General features: G+C 38.5%; 1 protein-coding gene across 17 annotated transcripts in view; it reads left to right on the forward strand.

Moving 5' to 3' along the window:
- LOC126874833 (polypyrimidine tract-binding protein 2) overlaps positions 1–25,202 on the forward strand; it is a 419,953-nt gene that overhangs the window by 344,163 nt on the left and 50,588 nt on the right. For all 17 annotated transcript variants that reach the window (XM_050637314.1, XM_050637319.1, XM_050637315.1 and 14 more), the window contains one exon: positions 6,385–6,534. In XM_050637314.1, the coding sequence (XP_050493271.1) occupies positions 6,385–6,534 (150 nt within the window). The remainder of the gene's footprint in view (positions 1–6,384; positions 6,535–25,202) is intronic.

A 25,202-nucleotide genomic window follows, 5' to 3' on the forward strand; every position in this document is an offset into this window, starting at 1 on the left:
TTTCCTTGAAATTCGCTGCATTCTATTTATTTTCGGGGAAACTGTTGTTCACCCTGCTGGGGCAATTGCAGGTTTGCTAACGTTGGATATTTATTTATATTTATTTATTTGCGAGATTCGGACGACGTATCAAGAATCTTTTGGTTTCTTTCTTATTTTTAATCGAGCCTTTTTTTTTAAATATGTATGTATGTATGTACGTATGTATGTAATTCTTTATCGTAATTACTGAAAAATGCCCTTAACTTTATTGCTTTTAAACATCGTAGAATAGTTCTCGTGCCCCGTTCTCGAATTTCACTATCAGCAATTCGTTCGTCGTTACTTTTCCTTTCGGATGCACCGCCTATAACTGTTCGTATAGGGGATATTCTAATAACGTGTGCTTTACATTCCCCTCTTTGTACCTGTTGCGCAATGCGCATAATTCTCTTTCTACGTTGTTTTCTCGTATGCTTTTCTTTGTGGTAGAGTGTTTTTTTCTCAGCTAGCCTTAGTTGAGCTATTGTTTTTATTGCGTTCAGTGGAATTTTAACATTTAAGTACTCCTCTTTCCTTCCTAGATTTCTTCCCTCTAATCTCTTGTATCCTTCGGTGTACGATGATTCCATTCATTCGATATTTATTTTTTTCTTTTCTTCCTCTGTCGTCTTCAATGGGCTCTACCGTGTGTTTCTTTTAATTTCTCTCGTATTTTGCATTATCATTGCATCGTCAACAGGCTTCCATTCTTTTAGGTAATTAGGTAATTCTTATTTCTTTTATTCTTTCCCTTCTGATTGTCTATTTACGTTACCTTCATGAGATATATTTTATTCCCTCGTTTTATTTTTAGGCTATTAGCGAGCTTTTTTTAAATATACGAAGGATAGAAAATTAGGAATCTTATCAAGGGTTAATTTTGTTCTGAATCGAGTACGTCGTTATTTCGGGACGATTGCAAGCTGGCTATCGTTGGGTATTTATTCGCTAGGTTGGTGTCTTATCTATTTTTTGCCTTTTTGCTTAATTAAGCTTTAATTTTACTCAAAAACGGTTTTCGCCATTTAAACATTGACCCGTTGTGAAACTTGACCACAATCAAGAACGTTAGAAATTCTTTTTACACGCTAAAAGGCAAGCAAGATCGAAACATAAAAATTCGTAGCAAGGTTAAGTGTCAACCAAATCGCCGGAACTTTCGAGGCCGACTGCGCGTTCATTTCCAGGTGAATAGATCATTTTCACGGCAATCAAGGGTGTAACAATTGCCGAGCACGGTTCGACATTAGGACACGCGAGCGTGTGTCCAGTCCTCGCGAGAAATCCGCGCGCTCGGCCCGCGTTCCAAACGAAAACCCAATTGCGCGGCTCTATGCGTCATTAGCGCCTCGAAACGGAGTTAACGGGGTTAAATTCAGGACTGGCGGTGTTCTCGTACTGCCGACGATATTATTCCCCCGTCGTACTTCTCGCAGGGCGATGACTAACCCCATGGAAATGCGAATGAATGATCGTTCGTCCCGCAAAACTCGATTTACCCTCGTTTTTCCCGCATCCGGAAATCTCTCTAACGAAGCCCCTTCTATGACTTTTCACAATTCTCCTTCTTTTTTTTCCTATTTCTGCCTTTTTTTTTGTCTTTAGTTGACAGGGGTATTATGCGGATACGTTTGAAAGGGCGTTGGATTTTCACATTTGTCTTGGGAATGACAAAGTGCAATGTTTTTATTTTTAGATAAGAAAATGATTCAACGGGGGTGGTAATCTTTTATTTCCAATGGAGCTTTTCTAAACAGGGGCTGGAAAATTCTTTCCTTTGTTTTTTACATTTCCGATTCAAAATGAGAAAATTCTGATGCAAAATGAGGATCGAGATTTTGCATTACTCTAACCGAGACAATCGGAGCCGTTTCGTCGGGTTCTCGAGAAAATCCGAGTTGCAATGGAAGAGAGAGCAATCATGCCAGTGTCTCGTTTTCCTTCCGTGGCCTGTGCGTGATCGTCGTCCCGTTGCAATTCCGTGTTTCTCTAAAACACCTTCGCTCCTCCGCCGCGCCTCATTTCCCTGTTTACGTAGTCGCAGCGACAGTTTGCAGAAATTTAATAGTTCGATGTCGTTAATTTCAGTTGTTGGAAGTTTCCGGGACTTTCTTTGATCGGATTTTGCGACTCGTTTAATGGGAATCGCGCGTTAGAATTAAAGCGAACGAGCGAAGCTGTTCCACGTTACTATAGCTCGGTCGAGCTGCTTTTGTTGCGTGAATTCTTTTGTATAAAATAATTCCTCCGCATATGGGACGAATAATTGGGTAAATTGGGTTGTACAATTAATGTTAATGGCAAAAAATATTCGTATCAATCGAACATTTTTTTCTTAAAGCAGAATAGGATCGGAAAATTTTTTCAAGATTGATGCTGTTGAGATATGTATAATTTTCTGTGCTGGACTAGGTTAAATGCGTAATGGAGATACTTGTATGTGAATATCAGTGTGTGGAAGTATGCGTGCCCGAAGCGTCTCGAAAACAAAGGAATGCAAACAGTTCAATCCGTTAAGAGTCCGTTTACGGTCGGTTAAAAGTCAGTTAAGAGTCGGTTAACAGTCGGGTATAGAAGAAAGCGCTGAGACGCGTGCAAGTGTGTATCGATTCGTCCATGAAATAAATATATCATTATTTTAATATTAATCCTCGGTATAAATTTAGTGTTCCTATAACATTATTTCGGCTTCAAAGATCCACAATTCTCAACAGATTCAACGATTCAAACGCTCGTAAATTATGTTTCTTGTGATAGAAATGTTTGAGACTCAATTTTCATTTATTGATCCGATTTACCCTTTCGGACCTTGAGAGATTTTGGTTTTTTTTCTTATTCCTACTTGGTGGTATAAACGATACATATGTTTGAGACTTCTTTCACGAACCGCATTTCGAATCGACGAATATTTTTCAAGAACGCAACAGAATGTAATAATAAAATAATTCCCGCATTCCTGTTGTCGATCTTCAACAGCGGATTCTCTTTATTAAATTCCGGTTGGTACGCTTTAAGTATTCAACCTCTTGGAGCTGTTCACCCTTTGTAAACGCGGTGAAACGCGACTGCCATTCTTTCGATCATTCGAAAATCTTATTTCTTAATTTTTTCCGCGACTCAAGCCGGACGGAACTACGTTTACAATTCATAAGTAACTATTTGTTTTGTATCGTTTCTTTTCTTGTATTAAATACATACATTTTTAGATAGTCACGTCAGTGATACGAGAATTTATTTCGAGGAATTACATGAAAATTCAGAGAATCGTCAGGAACGGGGAGCGTTTCACTCTTGTCTTTATAATATAGTTTTCAGACTAGAAATTCATTAAAAGTAGACTGACAGGAGAAGCAAGGAGAAGCAAAAGCCCGACGAAAGAAAAATATAAGGGATGTGGAGAAAAAGACGTCGAGAAACCGAGAACGGACGGAATAAAAAGGAAAACAGGGAAAACGAGAGCGAAATAAAATTTCAAAGTTTCAAAGAATTACGAAAGAAGGAAAAAAGGGAATTGCTTCGCGTGCGAAATTAGATGTACAGCCTGTAATTAGTAATTTAAAGTTTGATAACTGAATAACATTTACGAATCGATCTCGTATTATTATGTGCTCAAAAACAGAATGTCAGGACTATGTTAAAAAGATATTTTGGATTCTAGTTAAACAAAGTAACATTAAATAAATAAAATAATTCTAAATATTCACAAACGAACAAAAAGGAGCAAGTGAAATGCAAGAATTAATAGAAAATGAGAAAGAAGAGAAATATTCTCTTAACAATCGAAGCTGTACATAGTTTTTAATGGGATGGCGTAATTGAAATGAAAGCTTTCGTTGTGTGCGCCGTTTTTCTAAAAAAAGAAAAAAAAGAAGAAAAGGAAAGAAAACGGGCTGTTTTCCTTTTCATCCTGCTTCTTTTCCGCTGAATTTCCTCGTGTCCCAAGTGTGTTTACCCGAGCTGAACTTCAGATATTCCATTATGGCGGCGGCTGTGCTCCGAGGCAAATGTAAAAATGCCTTCCAAGCACATAGCTGTTTCTCCCTTTTCCCTCCGCGAATCGACCTGGAATCTCGAATTTGCTCTCTGGATCGTTCGACAGATTTTTCTCCTCTTCTTCCTCCCTTTTCCATTTCTTTTCTTTTAAGGGCGGCGAAAGAAATTATTATTGCATGGAGAGGTAGAATGATTTTCTTTTTGCTTTTTAATAGAGGAGGTTTATTTGTGAGAACATTTTTGAAAAGATGACTCGAATATTCGGATATAGATATTTTTATATAGATAAGTAAAGGAGCAAAATAGGAGTTTTCTGAATATTTTGAGGAGTATTATGAATTCTTTAAAAGTCTACCAATATTTAAGTAAGATTATCGTAATGTTAATTTGGACCAGTTTCTATGTAATCTTATTTTAATTTAATTTTCAATTTTGTTTTTAAACTCGGCTAATTTTCTATTTAAATTTCGATCTTAATTTTAACCAGTATTTAATTTAAATTTTATTTGCCATTCAAATTAATTGTCTGTTGAAATTTCAGTGTCGATCTTAAAATTTTTGTCTACTATTTAACGTAATTTCTATATGATATTTATACGGAATTCTTTAAAGATTATTCCAATAATCTTTCGATATATAAATCTGTCGATTTAATCGTGAATTATTTTTATTATATTTATTTTCTCTGTTTATAAATATTCTCATATTAATTTTTACATTCCGTGGCAAGTAGGACGAATTTATATCTTCTTGGAAGCTTCTCTGGGTAGGTTCTACGGAAAAATTAATTTTTCACGAATTTTTTGTTATTCTTCTTTCTTTCTAAAAAGTATCCCTTGTTCTCCATTTTCCAGCGAGCTCAAAGGAGAATGCCTCGTTTCGAGGGAAAAAATATAGAACGCTTAAAGGTGGAGGGAAGAGAAGAATGAAAAAGTGTCCTTTGAGACGTTTTAACGAGAAATCGATATCTCTTAAGGCACTTCTGCCAACGAAGTGCAATTAATTATTTATCATTTTCAGAAACATACTTTCTTCGGTAGTTGCCCCATGAAGGGAATTTACAACCTGCCTACTTTTTTCCGTTCACGTTATTTAAGCGGTATATTGCAACTTGCATTCCATACAGATCTTGAAATATTACTGACTTTGCCACTCCTTTCGTTTTTACGATGGAAAAGAAACTCTGTCCCATTTCTACAATTAAGAGCTATTTAAGATATGCATTATAAATAAATTCTTATTTATACAACATGAATATTTTTGGTATCCGACGTATATGACGAGAGATAGAAAAATTATACGTTTAAATAAATTTCAACCTTCTCTAAATAAATGAATCTAATTATTCTATTCAAAATGATACACAGGACAGGCGGTGTAGAATTTCGAATGAATAACAATTTACCTAGCATAAACATCTCTTGCAATTAAATTTCCCATTATTAGTCTATCCATTCTACAATTAATCATTACACTTCTATTAATTGTATCATAATTATCAGTGCAATATCAGAATTTCTTCCTTTGATCCATCGTTATAATTTCAACATTCATTTACCATCAAAATTATCACAAATTGTGGCTTAAAAACTAAATTCATTTCATTTAATTTCAATTAAATTTTACTTTTAGAATTTCTATTTCAAGCTAGATTAAAATTATGGTATAATTTTTTGCATTTTTTACATAATCTACATCGAAGTCGGTAGAGTTCAACAAATTCCCGAAATTTTAGTAAAATTGAAGAAATAATATGATATTAAAATATTCTAAGGTAATTTGCTATTGTTTCTCAATTTTGTTAAGATTTTCATCGGGACAGTATGGTCGTTGGCTCGAAGTCGTTCCTGCCCCATTATCGTATTAAAAACACATTCGAAAGACGATGCAATCGAAATGTTGACGTTTCATTGCCTTGCAAAGTAGTTTTTATTGTTTCTGGCAAATATTTAAGTTGTATTCCGAGACCAGGAGGGAATTTCGAGTGGAAATTAAGTAACATCGACGGAGAATACGCGGAAATTCAATTACAGAGATAATTCTGCATTAATATTTGCATTGCGCGACGAGCTAACCTCTCTTTTGGATTTCAAAACGCGTCGTTTCTCGATTTTACCTTCGACCATATTGAAATCGTCCACGAAAGTGGAATTCCTTTTCTTATTTCTGTTCTGGCATTCTCAAGATTTCTCAGATTTGCAAACTGCAGTTCTTCTTTGGAATGTGTTATAGAATGTTTGGAAAATGATGTTTTGAGATGGCAAAAGATCATTACAATAAATCACTTATTTATAAGAAAGCAGTCGTCTTAGTTAAATTTTCTGATTTAATAGATTTTTCTAACCATATTCTGATGATTTTCTGTTGCAGGCGTTCCTGGAAATGGCGGATGAAAATGCTGCCGCGACGATGGTAAATTACTATGCCTCGTGTATGGCTCAGCTCCGTGGCAGGGCAGTTTACGTTCAATTCAGCAACCATAGAGAACTCAAAACCGATCAAACGCACACCAACAATGCGGTGAGTACTTGGACTCTTCGCTATAGAATTTTCTTTTACGAATTCTACACTATATAGAACTGCATTAACGTTCAAGATAAGCAATTTCTAATGTAAGCAAAATAAGCTAGTAAATAATTAACTAGCAAATAATTTAAAAAATCAACCAATTACATCCCCAAATTAAAGTTTATTTAAAACCTAATCTCAAACTAAACTGTCTCTGTGTTGCTATAGGAATAAAGATTTCTATCATTTATTAGAAAAATGATATTCCTTGAAAGAGCGACACGCGAGAGAAAAACAAAGCGAAGTATCGGAAAATCGATCGAGATCAAAATTTATCGTATAAAATTCTAGCAATTTCCCAGTCGCCATAAATTCTTTTTTACTGCTGTCGTAGTTCTCACGACCACGTAAAATTTACCTTTTACACCGTACGAATGAGACACGTTAATTAATCACGTTCGTCGAGTAATATCGTTCGAGGGATGTAGGGGTAGATGGAGGGGCAATTTGAATCTCGAAAACGCGTTCGCAGCCTTTGAGAGGAGATCCTGGTCCGACATTGTCGCATAAAGCTTCGATTATGCGCTTCCGGGGAGATACAGCAGCCAAGATACCGATAATCGAAGCATGAACTCCACCCACAAACAATTTCAATATTATCAAAATCGAAGCAGGTACACTGTTCTCACATTTTCCGCGCAAATAAATTCATTTCGAATTTAATAACGATCGTGGTAATAATAGTAATTCTGAAACATGTCCTTTCGTTGTATATAATACTAGCTGCGTTAAAAACATACGTTTTTAGCAGAGGACAGCGTTTAAAATAATCGGTATTGACCGTTTTTTAAACTTTTAATGCGTCTAAAGTACAGAACAGCGGCGCATTAAAAATGCTTATGCGCGAGAACCATGTTCGCGCCAGCTGTTGTCGCCATACCTGTATCAAAGAATACGAGAGCCTTTTTATCCGAGGTGCTCCGGTGTTTTTAGTTTTATCATTAGGTATCAGCAAGTAGAGATCGCGGCTAGAATTGAGGCGCGAGCATGTCGCGTATGCTATAAGACGCAACATCTGTGCGCGTTTCTTTCTTATCTATTACCTCGTGACTCGAGAATCGTTGAATCCTTTTTCGAAAAGTTTCCTTTCCTACGTAGCAACATTATTTGATCAGGTTTTCAGCTATGTTACAAATCTTTGGCGCAATGAGCGTCTATTTCGATCCAAAGATAGACTTTCGGTTCTCTGTGATTGGGGTTGCATGTTGTGTGTAATGGACGAAGAAAGTATCTACACGCGTATCTTTCTGCGAAGTATCTTCAAAGAAACCCCGAAGAAACTTGCGATCTTGAAATATTAACTTGTTCTTTGATCCGCAAAATATGATATAAATGAAACTGCTAAAATAACAGTACAAGATGCGCAACATTCTCGACAAAACGCATAAGAATATTGGGCGAACGAATTCAATCTGAAGGACAGTGTTTTAATTCTTAGAAATAATTCTCTTTAATTCGCAAAATATGACGTAAATTAAACTTGTGAAACATCGTCGCAAGATATTCGAAATTCCCGGCAAAATACATGGTACAAAGGTTCATCAACGGCGCGAAGTCAATAAACAGTCCGGTTTGGGAACTCCATTACAATTAACGCGTCCATAATTTATGAACAATCCCTAGGGCAACGGACTCCATCTTGTTGATTCTGTTTCCGCTCTATTCTCAGTCCAACGGACATTGTCTTTGCAAGTGTTACGTGTCTCTTGCACGTATCCCTCTTTCTCTCTGCCGCTGTCATCCTTTTGCTGGACACATTGTGGTCGTGGATCCCTGGCTATTCGGTATAATTTAGTATTGTACTCCAACTAGGAAGGTTTCTATCAAACGCGAAGAAATTTTTGCTGATTTTTTCAAAGATTTTGTTGGTTTGATGATATTCCTGGATACTCGGGAAATAATTTGATAATTAACAGAAATTAATTTTTAACAGAATAAATTGTCAGACGTTCGACTTGACAACGATCTTCGACGAAACTCTGAAATTCCGAAATAATTACTTCCATCGAAACCTTCCAACGGAATCAATTTTGAAAGTACCTTTCGGTTCTCTCTTTTACGTTAAAAGAACGGAAACGAGATATAAAAGACGCGGGGAAAAAAAGGAAATGCTCGATATGTCAGCTGCTGTGCGAGCTATTCGTCGAATGTAAACCAAACTCCGGTGTTTTTCTCCGGTTCTTTTGTCCTTTCGTTTCTTTCTTTCGATTTGTTACCGGTAATAAAATTCCCCACTTCAGCTACTCTTGAATTTGCCGGTTCAAACAGTCAGCCGCGTCAATTGTACTTCTCTACGAGCTCGATTTTCCTGTACACACGTGTGCCATGGAAAACAAATCCACTTGCAACATGCGAAAGCCTCGCCTCCTCCATTGTTTCGCATCGGTTTGTTTCGTTCGTACCGAAACTTTCCGATTTTCCAACGATTTTTCCGACAGTGGACAATCGTATCGTGTCATTTTTGAAAATCAGTCACCTGTGGTTTCATATTTGGAGATTGATAAATATTTAAAGGGTTCGGTTCGTGACGAAAATAACTCTTGCCGATTTTTATCTTTTTGCAGAAAAATATAATAAGCGTAGAACGTGGAACTTGCAATTTTTCAGTAGTATAAATCGTTTACTTTCCGTCGTTTCGTGCTCCATCATTTTGTGAATTTCACTCGAACCTATTAAAATGCACCGTTACGCGAAAGAAAATCGAAGAATTTTATACGAATTGATTTTGTTACAAGCCTTTCAATTGGTTTGAACGAAGGAAGCATTAATCAAGTGGTATAAGCGTATCATTTGTCAAACGCGGGCTTAAATAGGACGAAGGTTCAAAATTCGAATAAATTAGCTGGTTTTCGGTGGATATCGATGAAGTCTCGTTTGCGTTTGTTTGTTGAACGTTAACTCACAAATATTTCTTCGATCAATAAAACAGTATTTATTTTTAATCGATGTTATTTTTATAATGTTTAAAGTGGACTAAATTGCTTGTACCAGAAAGAGTTTGTATTCTCGTATTTTAATTGCCATTTTTGTTTTTCTTTGACTCGGGATTGATAAAATTACTAATTAAACAATTATAAATGTTTTACATTTCGTTTTGATTACATAAAGTATATAAATGATTATTGAAATTTGTTCTGAAAAAGCAGTTAAATACACTGATTAAATTTTTCACTGATTTTTTCTCAGAAACGAACTTTCAAAATGGGCAAATATTCGTCTAAATCTTTTATTCGCTTTTTCACCTAAAATTTTCATTGGCTATATCAGCAATTATACGACACTCTGTATATACCGCAAACGTGACTTTCAACTGTTTTTCAACGCCTTAACTTTCAAACAGAAAAATCGCAATCTAGGAAACGAAATTAATTACGTGCCCGGTAATCGATAGCATTCACACGTTTGGAGAAGCGTATCTGGCAGGGAGGATCGCGGGGAATTAGTTGGCGATGAAATACGGCGCCGATATCCTCGATATTTATTTCTATTGTTTTTGCCACGGGGAGAAAGAAACGAGCGGGCCAACTTTTTATGACAGTTTTCTCTCCGCCATAAAGCGAGGAAATTACTTATTAATTACGAAAGTTTTCTTCGCCGCCGTACGGGCGCGGAAATACGAGCTTTCCTCTTTTCTCCCTTCTCTGTCCTCCGTTTTTCTTTTTTAATCAAGAATAGTTTTAATACATCTTAGGACGGAAAAAGAATATGCTTGTTTACGAAGATACATTGAATAAACCCTGATATAAATATTTATAACTGAGAGAGAATTCGAAATTTGGGAAATTTGAAAATAAATCTCATGATGAATATCTGGCAAATTTAATAAAATAGTTGGAGAACATTACAAACTTTTTTTTATCATGTTAGTGAGTTAGTCGAGAGCTTTCTGCATAAAAAAAACTTCAGGAATATTATTGTATAATTATCGCTATGAAATAATTTCTTGGATTAAGTAACTTTTTTTTAACGTGGAAATTGATTACCTAATATGAAATTACTGTATATTTAGCATGTGATACTAAATATCGGTATTTAGTATTGGAAACTACGATATACCTAACTATTGAGGAAAGAAGGCGTAAGAAAGGAATATTTAAGATTTGTAGCTGGTATCATTTCTTATTCATTTAACATATGTATGTGGAAAGTACTAACAAGTGCCCAGACACTTGGGTGAGTCAGTGTACCTGTACCTGCATAAACAAGAGCCATTATCCTTATTTGTCACTTGTCTACTCAGCTGATCGCTAAACCTGCCATTCCCCTTGGAATCGGTGTCCGTTTCCAGCAAGTTGCCGGATCATTGGGGAGGAAAGAACAGTTTGACAACTCCCGGCAACTTCGCCTGGGGACTGCGTGTCATCGAGAAACTCGGGACATCCCCTATGCCACAATTTATCCTGGCTGCTTATTAATAATAACTGTTTTCGATCGTGGCTCGATCGATCGACCAGATAGATCAACCCTGAAATTTCCCATCGAATGACAACTTTTCGATTTTTCAAAAGTACCCACCTACATTCTCCTATAGATTTATAGTCTTGTTGAGGAGATGATAAGTTTCAGGCATCGTTGAATCATAAATCGCGTGGAAGTAGGTTATGGGCGAAGTTTCTAGGGCGAACAACTTATGCGTTGCTTTTCCCTCTTTTTTTTTTTTTTTTTGTTTCTTTTTGTGGACATCGAAAACTAGTATTGGAATATTTTCCGATTCTATCGACTTGTTACATGTTTTTCCTGCTTTCCTGACAAGGTGTTTTTGCGTGAGAATTTAATTTTGTTTTCTACGAAGTGAATGATCATCGATGAACACAAATTACGTAAAATGTTAGAAATTGTTAATTCTTCGACAAAAAAACCAGACGAAGAAACAAGTCTTTTGTAATTTTTGCTATTACAGCTCGCAAATCAAACTACGCATTTCATCTTCTCAGAGTCTGATAATGATCACAAAACAGAATATCCTGCATAATCCAATTGGTGGATTATACATCCTTGTAACCCCAATTACGTCCTGTCTACGTGTCTTTATAAAATTCTTACAAACCCACAACGATCGGCAGAGCGTCAGAGCTTCTGGAACGTTTCCTTTCACGAGGGCCATGAAACACGCTGGTCAAGCGATGTTGTACAAGCTGGCCAACATCAAGAACCGCACGTGCATGCAAGCGAGGCTTTCACGGCGATTGCTTTCCTCGACGTCGTTTGTCACGAGGATGCTCAGCGAGAAATCATTCGACCCTTTACGGGGGCGGCTGCGCGAGAAGAAAATCAGACCTTCTTCATCCGACCCTTTACGGAACTCGATTTGCATCTGTCTTCGTCGAAACAGAAAATTCTTGAAGCTACAGGAAGATCACAGGTAGCGATTTTTGCGAATTTCGTCAGATTCAGGTGAAAATTAGGATGTATTTTGGAGGGTTGTTCGTTATTGGGTTGGTGTACATGAAATTTCACTTTGTCGAAGTTTGATATTCACTTTAAGCTGTCAGTAGTCAAGATGATGCTCTTCTACGTGTAGTCCTGATTCAAGGGCCACGCTCCTTTCGTATAGTGAACGATATTAGTAAATTAATAACAATTTTAAGATCATGCGAAACAGCGTAATTTATACGATATTTATTCTATACTATGTTCTCGGGAATCTTCAAGAACGAAGTCGACGTTCGATTTTAGAATAAATCATTTCGAAAATTACTCCATGCGTGAAATATAATACACTTTTTCGTAGAGTCGTGGAATTCGTTGGTCGAAAACAATTGAAGGAAATTCCCACGGTTTCTCTACGTTCGATTCTCTATGATGCAGTCGGAGGCTCGATCAGGTGGTCGTTTTTTCCCCGAACGAAGCTCGAAATTAAACGCAGTCACGCGTGGACAGACGCCGGAGAATTTCTGGAAACCACTTTTCCCGGTGTCGTTCGAGAGGAAATTTCCACGAATGCGAAGTATTTTAGCCACATAAAGTGCATCGGAAGAATAAAGCAACGGACTTGTCCAAGGCGTGTGCAAGGAACTCGCCGGAATGCCGGACCATCGGCGGTATTTCATTCTGAATTTCCGATGGCCCGTGATTTTTAGAAAGCAGGTATTTGTTTCGTACATGTATTGTAAATAGGAAACTGCGATTGGCTTCCCTACACTGGCGCGTTCGAAAGTATGTGGGCACTCTATTGCTTATTTTTAACGGAATGCAATTTAGTTTCTACATTTCTACCATTTTTATACCATTGCCTTCTTAAAAAAAAAATTTTTTTCCTTAAAATTTGCTTACTATACATATTCGAGTATAGTGAAACAGTTCGAATGTAACTATTACAAGCTTCGTCATATAATTACAAGTACATACAAGACTTAAGAGTGGCTTTAAAAAAGCACATAGTTTTAGTACATCCTGTGCATATTTCAGCGAGCTACACCACAAATTCCCTGTTAAGTCTCCACGGGCGAGTGAAACGTGTAATCTCTACAATATCGAGTCTCGTGGCCCCTTATTGCATAAACAAAAGCGCGAAACGAGGGGATTTCGTTGGTTGGTGCTAGAGGAAAGAATTACGTGGGGCACGGTTAATACATCGACCGCCCCTGGGGCTAATATGTCGGTTAAGTAAAAGAGGCGTGAGTGAAGCTCGCCTCTGAACTCGTTTAATAAAGACACCGTGCGACAAAACATCCTTGTATTCTATGGTAATTAATTTACAGGCTCTCGTCCCAGTGGATGTTTGTCTCCGTCTCACTTTCTTCAGGTAGAAAATGAATTAATAAGTTATCAACGATCAGGATATCTTCAAGTTGCATCGATCCGATCCTCCGACGTTATTACATATGTTGTATTGGCATCGCCTTGATATAAATGTTCATAAATGGAATTATAGTTTGAAAGATTCGGAAGCGAAATTCAGAGTGGGTATACAGAAAATTTCGTAAGATTTTACGCGCATCTTTTTTAGTTTGTTTCGTTATATAGTAGCGACAGATTTAGCTGGTCTCTTTTATGGGAAGATACTGCCATGTCGTAACAGTTCGCTTATTTCGCGTAAGTTCGTTAACGTAATATTAGTACCATGTTCTAACTACTAAGCACTAAATGCCTAGCAGGTAGTAGATGCTATGTATTAAATAGTGAAGTAAACAGTAACTACTGAATACTAGTCTCCCTTCGGCCCTTATTTATAACCATTAAATAAGCATAAGTACGCGCTATTTATAAATATTTCCACCTCGCCTCTGCCATAATTAAACTGACACCACAGACTGCTCGCGTTTCCTCGTTTTAATCAAGATCCTAGCGAGGCTGTGCACAAAGAATGACACTCGGTTGACGCATCGCCACACGACACGGGCGATTCTTTCCTCGCGACACGGCTTAGACACCTGTTTCCAATAGCCTGAGAGAGGCGGAGGACCGGCTCGCCTTTGTGACGAGAATATACGGGTCTGGCTAATGGTTTTAGCGAGAAGGAAAGTTTCGCCGGCCTTTACGAAGCCCCATAAAAAGTGTCCCGCGTAAAGCCGTGACATAATTCTACCTTACACCGGCCGCGGTTCCTCTGACCTCTTCTCTCTCTCTCTCTCGCTCTTATTCCTTTTAACCACAAGCGAAAATGGACGCGAAAGTTTCCGAACTGACGGCGTCGAGAAGGAAATTCGATGCGTAAAGGAGAAACCTGAAACTGACGACTGGATTTAGCGATGTTTATGACGAAAAGAGAATATTTTAATGATTTTATTTGGAATTGATCAACCGATGAAAGTTCGAAGAAGATAAGCAACGGTATTTTCGGCTTCGTAGTGCGAGCATAGAGGATAAAAATTTAGTCGAAGGCAAAATTCAGCACGTTCTAAGATACCGTACAGAATGACAGGACACTTTATAGTCTGGTATCAATTATTCAGTGCATGAACACGCGAGCAAGCCGTTTCCTTGTTGACGTTGAAAACAATGCCCAACTTACGTCAGTGCCATGCCTGTGTACGCGTTGACGACAACGTTAGCCTTTAACACTTACCGGTTTGCGAGGAAAACTTGCAACGAACGTCTTAAACCGTATAATACCACGTCACAAAATAGCGATAAATATTCTCGCTGCTGGCTTAGGTTTATAAAAACATTTTTATTCCTATTAATAAAAAACATGACAATAGTGGCAAATAAAATCTCGTGAAATATAGAATACGAAAGAGTTGAGCAACCCAACAGAAACTCGCTTCATTGTAGTCAACTGTGGCCTAATGATACTAGTTGAGCATACTAGTTAAATTACATTTTCTACGCCAGCTTACTTTTACGACGTTTTAAAGGTATCCTTCAACCTCCGTGAAATATCAAAAACTGCAAACTCTTTGAAATTGAACGCGACTAAAAATTCCAAGCAGTCACAATTTTCATCGACCATTCGAGGAATGTCGAAAGTCGCAACTTTCACAAAACATTGTCAAATATTGCAACTACTACTAGGAACGTCCAAAAATTCCAAGATCCCGAAAGATTTCCAGAAAATACATCCAGAAATAGGAAAAGGAGCGGCTGACGGTAGAAAAGGGCGGGAGAAAAGGTAGAGGGTGAGAAGAATGCGCGAGGTGTCTCGCAGAGACAATGCAGCGCGTCGTAGATCACCCAAGACACCCTCCATTAAAAATATTACGCCATCTTGGCAGCATAACCACCCTCCAACCCCTTCCTCGCCGTTTCCACGTGGCTCCTTGGCATTTCAGACGGAATTCGCAGTAACAATGTGGCAAACTTGTATCCGACGTATCGATCGGTGAAATACGCGTGCAGATATCGTGTTTATGGAAAATGACGGCTGTTCACCATGGCTGTTCTGCCAGTCGGAAGACCGACTGTTTTATGTGGGTTGGGAAAAGGTAATTAAATAATGTACAGTAGATGATGCTTGATATTTGTATAATAATAAACAGCCCAACCAAGCAAATAGTAATGTATGAAGCAAATGTATAGCCGTAACTGATCCAAATATTTAACAAAATATCAGTAATTAGCTCAAACAATCAAATAGCATAGGGTTTTTAAAATACATCAAAAATTTGTATTACACGAATATATTGGAAATATCATCGCTATACATATTACCGTATCACTATCGTTACTGAATCATCGTCGAAGTTTAAAAAAACAATTTACATATCTCTCCATCTTAATTCCCCGCGACAAATTTCTTCAGTAGCAACTTCCCGAGAACTATAATATAATCAATGTACCGATATAAAGTATCTGCTAAATAACAATTTATAATCAGTACTAGTATAGCGTATAAAGTATTATACAGAGTAAAAGGTGATAAAAAGAAAGTGATTCTTACGATCTCGTGAAAAGACGAGAGCTGTCGCCGGGGTGAAAGGACTGGCAACACGAGGCGAGATACTCGTTTGATATTTTTTTTTTTCGCCCCATTTCGACGTTGCCGGGGGATGAAATATGAGTAAAATGGATAACGCGAACGAGTTGCGGCCGGAAAATGGAACCCGACTGGCTGAAAGAACGGGGACTGGTGTTTGGATTTCTCACGTAGTCAACCTGAAACGCGAGGAATGATGATGCACATCGCTTGCTGCTCGTGCGATTAAAATCCTGAAACGAGAAGCTAAACGCCGCTCGCCTAAATGGAATCGTGATTGCGTGCCCAATTAAAGAATTCCGACGGCCATATTCGATTCAGCCGTCGCACGTCTATTTGATCGATTTTTGTTTCGGGAGATAAGGTTATGGATTTTATATTTATCAAGTTCCTATATCTACATGGATGGAAGTGGACGCGAGATGGACTCTTTACGCTGGTGTTGGATTAGCGATAGCGATCATATCTAATATGGCGTTAGAATGAAATAGGCAAATATTCTTCGTATAATTGCCACTTGGAAGTATATCTATACTTATTGCTACATTTAAGTAACGTTGACTGTATCTACGATATAACTTTGACTTCGGAGAAACACGAACGTTCGTTTGCATTTAAAATAAAGGCAAAAGAAGCTAACTACGTTACTATCAACTAAACTAACTAAGAAAGGAAAAATAAAGATGTCAGGAAAGACACCTTAAGCTCGCAGGGAACAAAGCATCATCGAGGCTTCATAGCGAACGTTCGAAGCCGAAGATCCGTATCCTTAAGAGGTCGATCGTCGGATCATCGACTTCGATCACGTGCAATTCCATCGACTTGCGGCTTTTTTCTCTCTGCGTGAGGCCACCAAAGGATTCCTGGATTCCATCGCTAGCTTGTTTTTCGGCAGTCAACCGTCCCTTTCCCTGGTTTTCGCTTTTAATGCTGCTACCTCATTCGTTGAGGATAAAGGAGCGCGTTCATTGGACAATATTACGGGAGGGATCCGCGGCCGTCAAAATGATGGAGTGGCTAGGCAGCCAGACGAACTCTTCTGCAGCCAGAATAATCAGTCTTCTCGGCCTGTTTCCGCCCAGCTCGTTTTTCTCTTTCTGCCTAACTGCACGGGGCCTCTCGCTCTCTTTTACGTCCCCGATGCTATTTCCGCGATCAGAGTGCTAAGCGAAATGCAAAGTTGGACAGGCAGGCTTCTTTTTCTGACGAAATACCGCCACCTTCCTTGTTCTTCCTGTTTCCTCCGTGATATTTTTGCCAGATTTATGGAGATGAAGTTGTATGGTGAGTATTTCCACTAAACTCTAGTTGGCGGGGCTCGGTTTTAGCTTGAAGGGCGCTCGGAGATTACTTTACGGGCTTTTTCACCTTTTGCCTGTATTAGAATTCTAGAAATTCTCAATTCGCGATTCTTCCGATTCTTCTGTTGGTTTTACGGGGTGAATCTGGATTTTAAGAGAACGATAGCGTTGTGATCAAAATCACAAATCTTCGGAATCTCTCGATTCACGTTTCACATCGTCATTCTCTGGAATATAACTCACCCTACACGATCCAAGAAAAATCCACTCTTCGCCCCTCGAAGCCTTCACAGCCTTTCTTAATCAAATCTTCGTCTCTAAAACATGTTATACGATACAAGTAAAAATTCACTTCTCGGATCAATTCACTTTTACTGGCCCCTGCCTCTACGTTCATTCCTAGACAAATGATCCTGAATCGGATATTAGGATCCTAAGACAGGCTTGCCAAAACAAATTCCTGAGGTAGCGTACGAATTTTTCATCAGGGCGCCCCCCTCCCCTCCCACCCTCATCGAAACTTCCAACAACCATCCTTCGTCGATTCGGTGGCACCGACTCGGAGAGCACCCTGTGCTTCGTTCAGGATAACAGAGAGAGGGTTGGCGGGCTCAGGATGCTCGCTCGTTTCGCAAACAAATCGCAGGTTCCTCGAGGCGGGTAGAACAGACTGGCAATTTCCTACAGACTTTCTCCGCTGTACCGTCTTTCCATCGTGTTAATTCTTAATTCCTTCATTTTCTTTTCGCGGCGCGTACGCCGTTCGCCATTTCTCCGCCGGCGGAAACAACCGTTTAAATATTTCGGATTCGACGAATAAACGGGAAAGCCTCGCACGAAATCGTACACCGGGAAATTGAACGGAGGATATTTGAAACTGTTCCGACGCTTGGCATTTCTCGGTTCGTTTTTGTTTTTCCAGATCGATCGAAGCGAATTTGTTTCTCCTTTTAATCAGAAATTGTTGGTTTATAGAGTGGGATCGAGCCTTGGTCTTGAGTCTTGGAAAATAGGTTCTAGCGGAATTCTACATTTTTAGAAAATTCCATTCCCTTGAAAGTAAAAGGTTGCGGAATTAACCTCGTTGTAGAATTAACTCCATAGTAGGATTAATCCTTTAACTTATAATACCAACTCATCCCCAATATTCCACAAATTCTACTCGAAACACGAGACACGCTATCCAAAATTTCCAACAAACTTCAATTTCAACTTCACAACTTCAGCGTCCAGAATTACCTCCGATACACGAAATTAACGATTACGAAGCACCAATTATGCAACACACCATTAACGCTATTTCCAGCGTAAAACTAAATGGCTTAAGACTTGAAGAATTTTATACATAAACGTTCTTCGTTGTCTTAGTGGTCAGTGGTTAGTTATAGAACGCCAGCTATGAGACTTTATATTTATTACGTTCTTTCAACTCCCGTTAACCCTCAAATATTCTCACGAAAGGAAATCACGCCAATACCGTGGCGCGCGATGTTTTACATCGGTATGTGCTATTAATTTTAGCAATCAAACATCGATGCAGCGAAAATGTTTCAAACGAACCGATCTTTTCAAAAAATTGCGAAACTCCGGCGATCGTCCAGTTATGGAATTAACCTCTGTTTTGTTTTCAAAAAACTGCAATAGCCTTGGAGGGTTGAAAAGTCGAGCAACTGATAGAACGCCACCAGCATTGTTATTTATCGTCGCGGCTTCTATTATTTGGTCCGTTACCGTTCTCGAAAGAACCACATCCCGCGGCGTGCTCTCCATCGATGCATATTTAACCGGACGACGAGCTGTGGGGTTGCTCTTCGCTACGTCGAAACGTTTTCCGCGAATGTGGATCATGAGGTCACTCGACGAGCCGCTTCTCCCTATCACTTCGTCTTTCACGTTCGCCTTTCTTCGTCGTTTATCTTTGTTAACTCGGGGAATAATGTATCACCGGGTGAATTTGCGAATTTCTTTCCGTGCTCTTTGTTTCTTTTCGTGCTTCGAAGGGTCGATGTTGGAACGCGTTCGGGCTTTTCGCTGTGAAAGGGACTGGTGCGACGAGTGGAATTATTAATTAGATTCGATTTTTGTTCTTCGTAGTTATTTTTCTTTTCGCATGTACAATACACTTACACGTTGTGTCGGAAGTTGACCAATACGATCATGACTCGTTGCAGTGTTAACGAAATTGTAGAACGTTGTATGTGACACGTACGATGTGAAGATAAATTTCCTATGGGCAGCAAATATGGGAAGTGAATAGTTTGGCGAGTCATTGTACATCGTAATCTCCACGATTCCTAAAGCAGTTGAAGAAAGACCGTCGATGCAACATCCTTCGCTGTAAACCAACCAAAGGATCAAATAAAAATCCGAGAATGCTTCAACGAAAATGACAAAAATACGGGAGCACAACTGTAATAAAGATCCAAGGGATTTACAGCGTGTATAAGACAGTGCAGCGGCATGTTGGATAGGAAACGAAGAGAAATCGAGGATTTGTGAAATATAGGAACACAACTGGAAATAGTGGATACCCTGGAAACGTTGAGATATGGAAAAGCGTAAGAAACCGGGCTGCACCGTGAGGAAATACGAGAATTGGCCGGTTCCGGACGCGAATAAACATCAAATTTGAGAAATGCGGAGATGCTGTGCAATCGTATGTTATCTACTCTGACAATTCCGGAAAGATTGCGAGGAAACAGAAAGAATCGAAAGAGATCTATTTCGAATCTTCGGATTCTGATTAATATTCTGGAGACTTGTTCCAGGTTTATAGAGTCTTACGTGCATTCTTGCATCGCATACTATGACTGCTATTTACCGTTGACTTGATTTATGTCGATCCTCTTTTATCCAATCAGTAATATTTTTAGACATTTAATTTTTGTTTAGAAAAAGGAAATTTTTATTTGGACAGAGAGATACATTTTTATTTACAGCGCACAAAGCAATATGGATTTCATTTTTCGAATGAAAAAAAAAAATTGGACGATGTTTCTTGAAAAATAGTCGAAATTTTTTCGACTAATTTTTCGTTCAAAAATAAACAGAACGGTTTTCCAAAAAATAAAATGTAAAGAGGAAAAAGTTTATTACTTTGTGTGTTGGCATTTTGCGATATCAATAATATTGGTAACACGGAATGTAAATAATTTCTTCTGAAATAACAGAGAAATTGGAAAAGATACTATTTCGGTATATTTACTTTACTCCAACCTATAAGAAAGCTTGATGCATATATAAGGAACCCTCGACCCTCGTTATCCGCGGTCGAACGAGGATATAAAAGCTTTCAATCGCGCTATACTCTTTGGATCCGAGTGCAGAAGTAAAAGGCTCGGACTATATCAGTTGCAACAAGTAGCGTGGTATGTTATGGTAATGTTCTCAGTCCGAGCACTTACGGTTAGTTGAGGGACGAGCCATCAGAAGGGGTTGGAAACTACCCTTTAGAGTAGTTATTTCGCCTGTTGAAAGCTGCTCCATTCGAGTGCATAGTCAAAGTAACGGTCTCCGCCGAGGCAAGATTGCTCGTCGAAAGTTCTTGGATTATTTCGACTTATAACTCACGCGCTCGTTTCTCTCTTCCTTCCTGAGTCTGGCGTATTAAAATATCAAAAAATGATGTGTTTCTATCATTCCATGGTTCCGTCGATCTTCCATTTAAACTTTTCATTGTAAGGTAGACTAGGTTATATTGTATGAATTTTTCTTTTACTTTCCATTTACGTTTTCGTGACAGGTAGTTTTAATTGAATTTTGTGAAAATGGAAATTTGATTAATTTTTTCGTGAAATGTATTTTACTCTAAGATTGAAAACTATTCTTTTATACCCTCGCTTCCGAGAATTCCTTGGAATTTTTCACGTTTCTTCGAAGTAGCGTGTATCGTTTAAATTTTCCTTTTGACGATAGCTAGTTTTAATTGAATTTCGTAGAAATGGAAGTTTCTAATTTTTTCCTTGAAGTTGCAAGATCGAATCTGGATCGTTATACCTTCGTTAAGCTCTCGCAGTTCTTTCACTTACTATACATACGTGCATAAATTATTCTTCCACTAATTACATTCTTTAATAACGATTTACCAAGCGAAATCGAATTCAAATAAATTGCATTCTCGTTTAAAAAGGCTGTCACGGTTCGGAAAACACGAGGACACGTCCGTTGTAAAAACACAATGTACAAATGGGAAATTTTCAGGAAGTTGCAAGCAAAAACTGGGTTAAAAGTTTCGGAATTATAAATTGGCCGAAACTCCGGGGCAATTCCTTCAGGCACCAGCGCATCCGCGTTCATCTATCATTAAGCACGATTTACAAGAGCGACTCGGAAACAACGGACGCGTCTATTGTGTCGGGCAACAATAATACGTTAAACTTGCATTCAGAACGGTTGTTTTGGTGGCTGCAATCTCTGAAAACGATCGCCAACCTCGCAGAATCGCTCGATTCACCCATGAATATCGCGATTCGTATTTCGATGCAACGGTTCGCGAATACCTTTGTGCGTCGAATAAAATCGTAAATTTTGTTGGACAATTGGTTTCGCTTATTTGAAAAATTCTTTTTCCTAAGATTTGGACGTTTCCAATGAAATTCGTGGCAATCAGAATTGTGCATAAACATCCTCTGACCGCTAACATCTTCGTCTAATGAATATTATCAAAATTAAATTTAGACGAACATGGAACGAAATTTAGAAATTTAAATTTGCGCCCACTCCACCTTTAAACGTTTGTAATTTTTTAATTCGCTCGATTAAAATCTCATCCGAATTCTATTCAATATGCCTTTCGCAATTTCGTCCTTCAAATCGAAACACTTCTTTCCCTTTTTTCTCTATCAATCAACTGCATCTCTCTAATTCTGCCTCATTTAAAATTCCACCCTTCCCTTTTGTTTATTTAGCACCTTCGCCGCGCGTTTCGCTAACTCGTCTCCCTTTTCCCCGCTTCTTCCATTTTCCTCCGTTCCTCTTTTTTTCTCTTTCCCTCTCTCTCCCTCTCTCTCTCCCTCCAGCTGTTTTACATTTCTTTCAGTGGCCACGATTTTCTTCTTATCTCCACCCTCCATCGACCTCCGTCCAGAAATTAAGGTACAAGTTTAATTGAGCCTTTCCAGCTCGCAGCTGGCGACTTTATTATCGACATTCAGTATAATTAAACCATCTGCATCTTTTTAAGCGGCGAGAAGTGCGCGTTTCTTTGAAGCTTCCTCGGCAGAAGCAAACCGTCGCTTCTCCCCCCCCCCCATTTTCTTTCGAAAGTTTGTTCGCCGGATGAGAAAACGATACGAAGTAACGTTCTAAGAATATTTTCTTGTTCGAATTCACGTGATTTTCTTTTGCAGAAATTTGGGTCGAAATGATAGGGTAAATGCTTCGTCCTTCTTATTCTTTGGGTGTAAGCAACGTTATAGAATTTCGTTGTATTGAAATTTAATTCAGGGCTAAGTTCGTGCAATTTTATTCAGAGTTGAATAAATTTTTTTCCAGGTGTGTTTAGTTTGTCGCTGCGGTTGATTCGGTAATTTCAATGTATCGTTCGTCGACTGAGACCTTTCTTTTTCTTTCTTTTTCGAAGAAAATTTGTAGCTTGAGGGCGCTACTTATTTATTAATTGACCTTCTTTCTGTGGAGAAAAAACGTGATTTCAATTCATTATCCGTTTATCGATCTCCCCTTCTTTTAGAAAAGAATTAATTATCGTATTTTATCGTCTGTCTGAAAAATTCATTGCTTCGTGTTATGATTAATTTTTCCTCTTCCTTTTGAACAATATGTCGGTATGAATTTTTATTTGCTAATTAAATACGCACGAGAAATTATACGAATTTTTCTATTCACGGCGATCAGAAAATTGCAGAGGATCCCAAAATTTAAGGTTCCACGGTAATTTTCGCCCATTCGGCTTTCGCTTTCGTTTCTGCAATTAGCAACCGATAAATTCTCGTGCGTGTTCACCGTAAATTTGATCCCAGGGTTCCCTTCTCTACGTTTCCTCCTTTTTTTTTTTTTTCAAAAGAATCCCATCAGACTCGTAGATCTTCCAAGGAGGCACGTGAAATCGAAGGAATTTCCAGGCAAAGAAATGGAAAAGCATTGTGCGCCTGCGAAAATTCACCCTCTTACATCAGATTTAATTTCCTCCGGGTTTTATCACCGTATTTCGACCAGTAAGCTTGAGAGTTTCTAATGAAATCGATTTTCGATCAGATTCAACTCGAATTGAAATGGAAATATCGATTTTATTGTCAACAAAAAAGGATATTTTATAAGATAAACTAAAATGGAAAATAATTTTTTCTAATATCGATGAGTTTCTGAAAAGTCAGAGTTTCTTCTATTTCGATTAATTTTTTTAAAGAACAGGATATTTCATATCACGATATGACACTAAAAGAAACGGAGGAAAATAGGTAGGTCAATTACAGTTTCTCATGCACAAGCACAATATTATTCTTTCACAATGCAGTGTAGGAGTTCGCAACGAAAAATGTTTTAGGTTTTAAAAAATTCGCAAAATTCTACATAAATACGTATAGAGCCGACTGAAAACCGGATAAAAAGTACTCTAATCTTCCTTTAACGTACCATGAAAATCAAAATTCACTTCCATCGGTCGAACCATTAAACCGATTCTCTCTACAGTCCCCGAAAAACCATCATACAAAACACATTTACTTGGTCGATGAAAGTTTTAATCCATCCTAACAAAACTCGTCGGACTCGCCATTATTCGGGAAACGCGAGTTTATGACGTGAAACTGAATATCCTGCAACACAACGTGTAGTTTTCATCAGAAAACACTTTGCACCGATGAAACGACTGAAATTATTATTGCCATGGCAGTTCGATCCAAAGACTGTTAACGACGCGTCGTTCGCTGTTTAAGAAGTTATTTTAGTCTTTGAATAGTTGATGGCGCAGTGAAAAAGTTGGAAATTTTGTTTTAGACGCCGTAAGGAGGATTATTCGATGCAAACTTGGAAACGTTGCGAAAGCAAAGCGTGTTCGTTGGTTGTGTAAATATTTCATGGTTCCTCTTGTATGCTTTCAGACAAGCGAGCTTTATATTTTAATGGGGTTGATGCTGTTTATGTGTATTGTACAATAGTTGACGATCCTTTGAACGACTCTTCGAACTTTACTCGATAGCGATGGGTTCCTCGAATTTTAGTTGGTAATCCTGAATTCTTTGAATTTCGATTGGCGATTCGAATGTCAAGTTTCAGTTTACGTGGAAGTATTTGCCGAGAATTGAAAGTTCTTTGTGCGATATATGCAGGTTTAGAGACAGAGATCCTTTCCGTGATACACCACAACTCGGGAATATTTTGTATGGCACACAAAAAATTGTACATCGATGTTTTTGGATCTTTCGTAGGAGGAAAACTTGCACAGTTAGGATTCAAAGGGCGAAATTAAGCATTGGTGTATAAAGCGCGAACATTGTATTCGGACATTTCTCGATCAGTCGGGTCAGATCTTGGTCAGAGAGAAGAACAGAGCCCGGGTATAAGCGTCACCGCGGAATCGTAAAGAAAGATAACCGGAAATTACTCGTGGAACGTAGTACGTATGTTTGGGAATGAAAAGCTCGCGTTACCGCGTTTCGTTGCAGCTTCGTAAACTGTTGTCGTCGCAATTGTATCCCGTCGACTCGCGTTTTATCTCCGCGTCCCGGTAACGTGGTCCGTCGTGTATCTGGATGATCCTGTTTCTTCATCCGTTCATCTTGATTACCATGTAACGACTCTGGAACTCCGCCCAGTGAATCTTTTATTTAGATCGCCGCACGATTGTTAAACTTTGCAACTACTGTTGTTATATCTGTTTGATGAAACTTTGCGAGCTTTTGTTAAACTTTTTAACTTTTGTTAAACTCGGACATCGTTGGACACGCGCTTTGTAATTATTTTTTATTCGCTCTGCGGATGCTGATAAGTGGCAATACTCGAGG

This window comes from Bombus huntii, chromosome 16, assembly GCF_024542735.1.
Source record: "Bombus huntii isolate Logan2020A chromosome 16, iyBomHunt1.1, whole genome shotgun sequence".
Lineage (NCBI taxonomy): Eukaryota > Metazoa > Arthropoda > Insecta > Hymenoptera > Apidae > Bombus > Bombus huntii.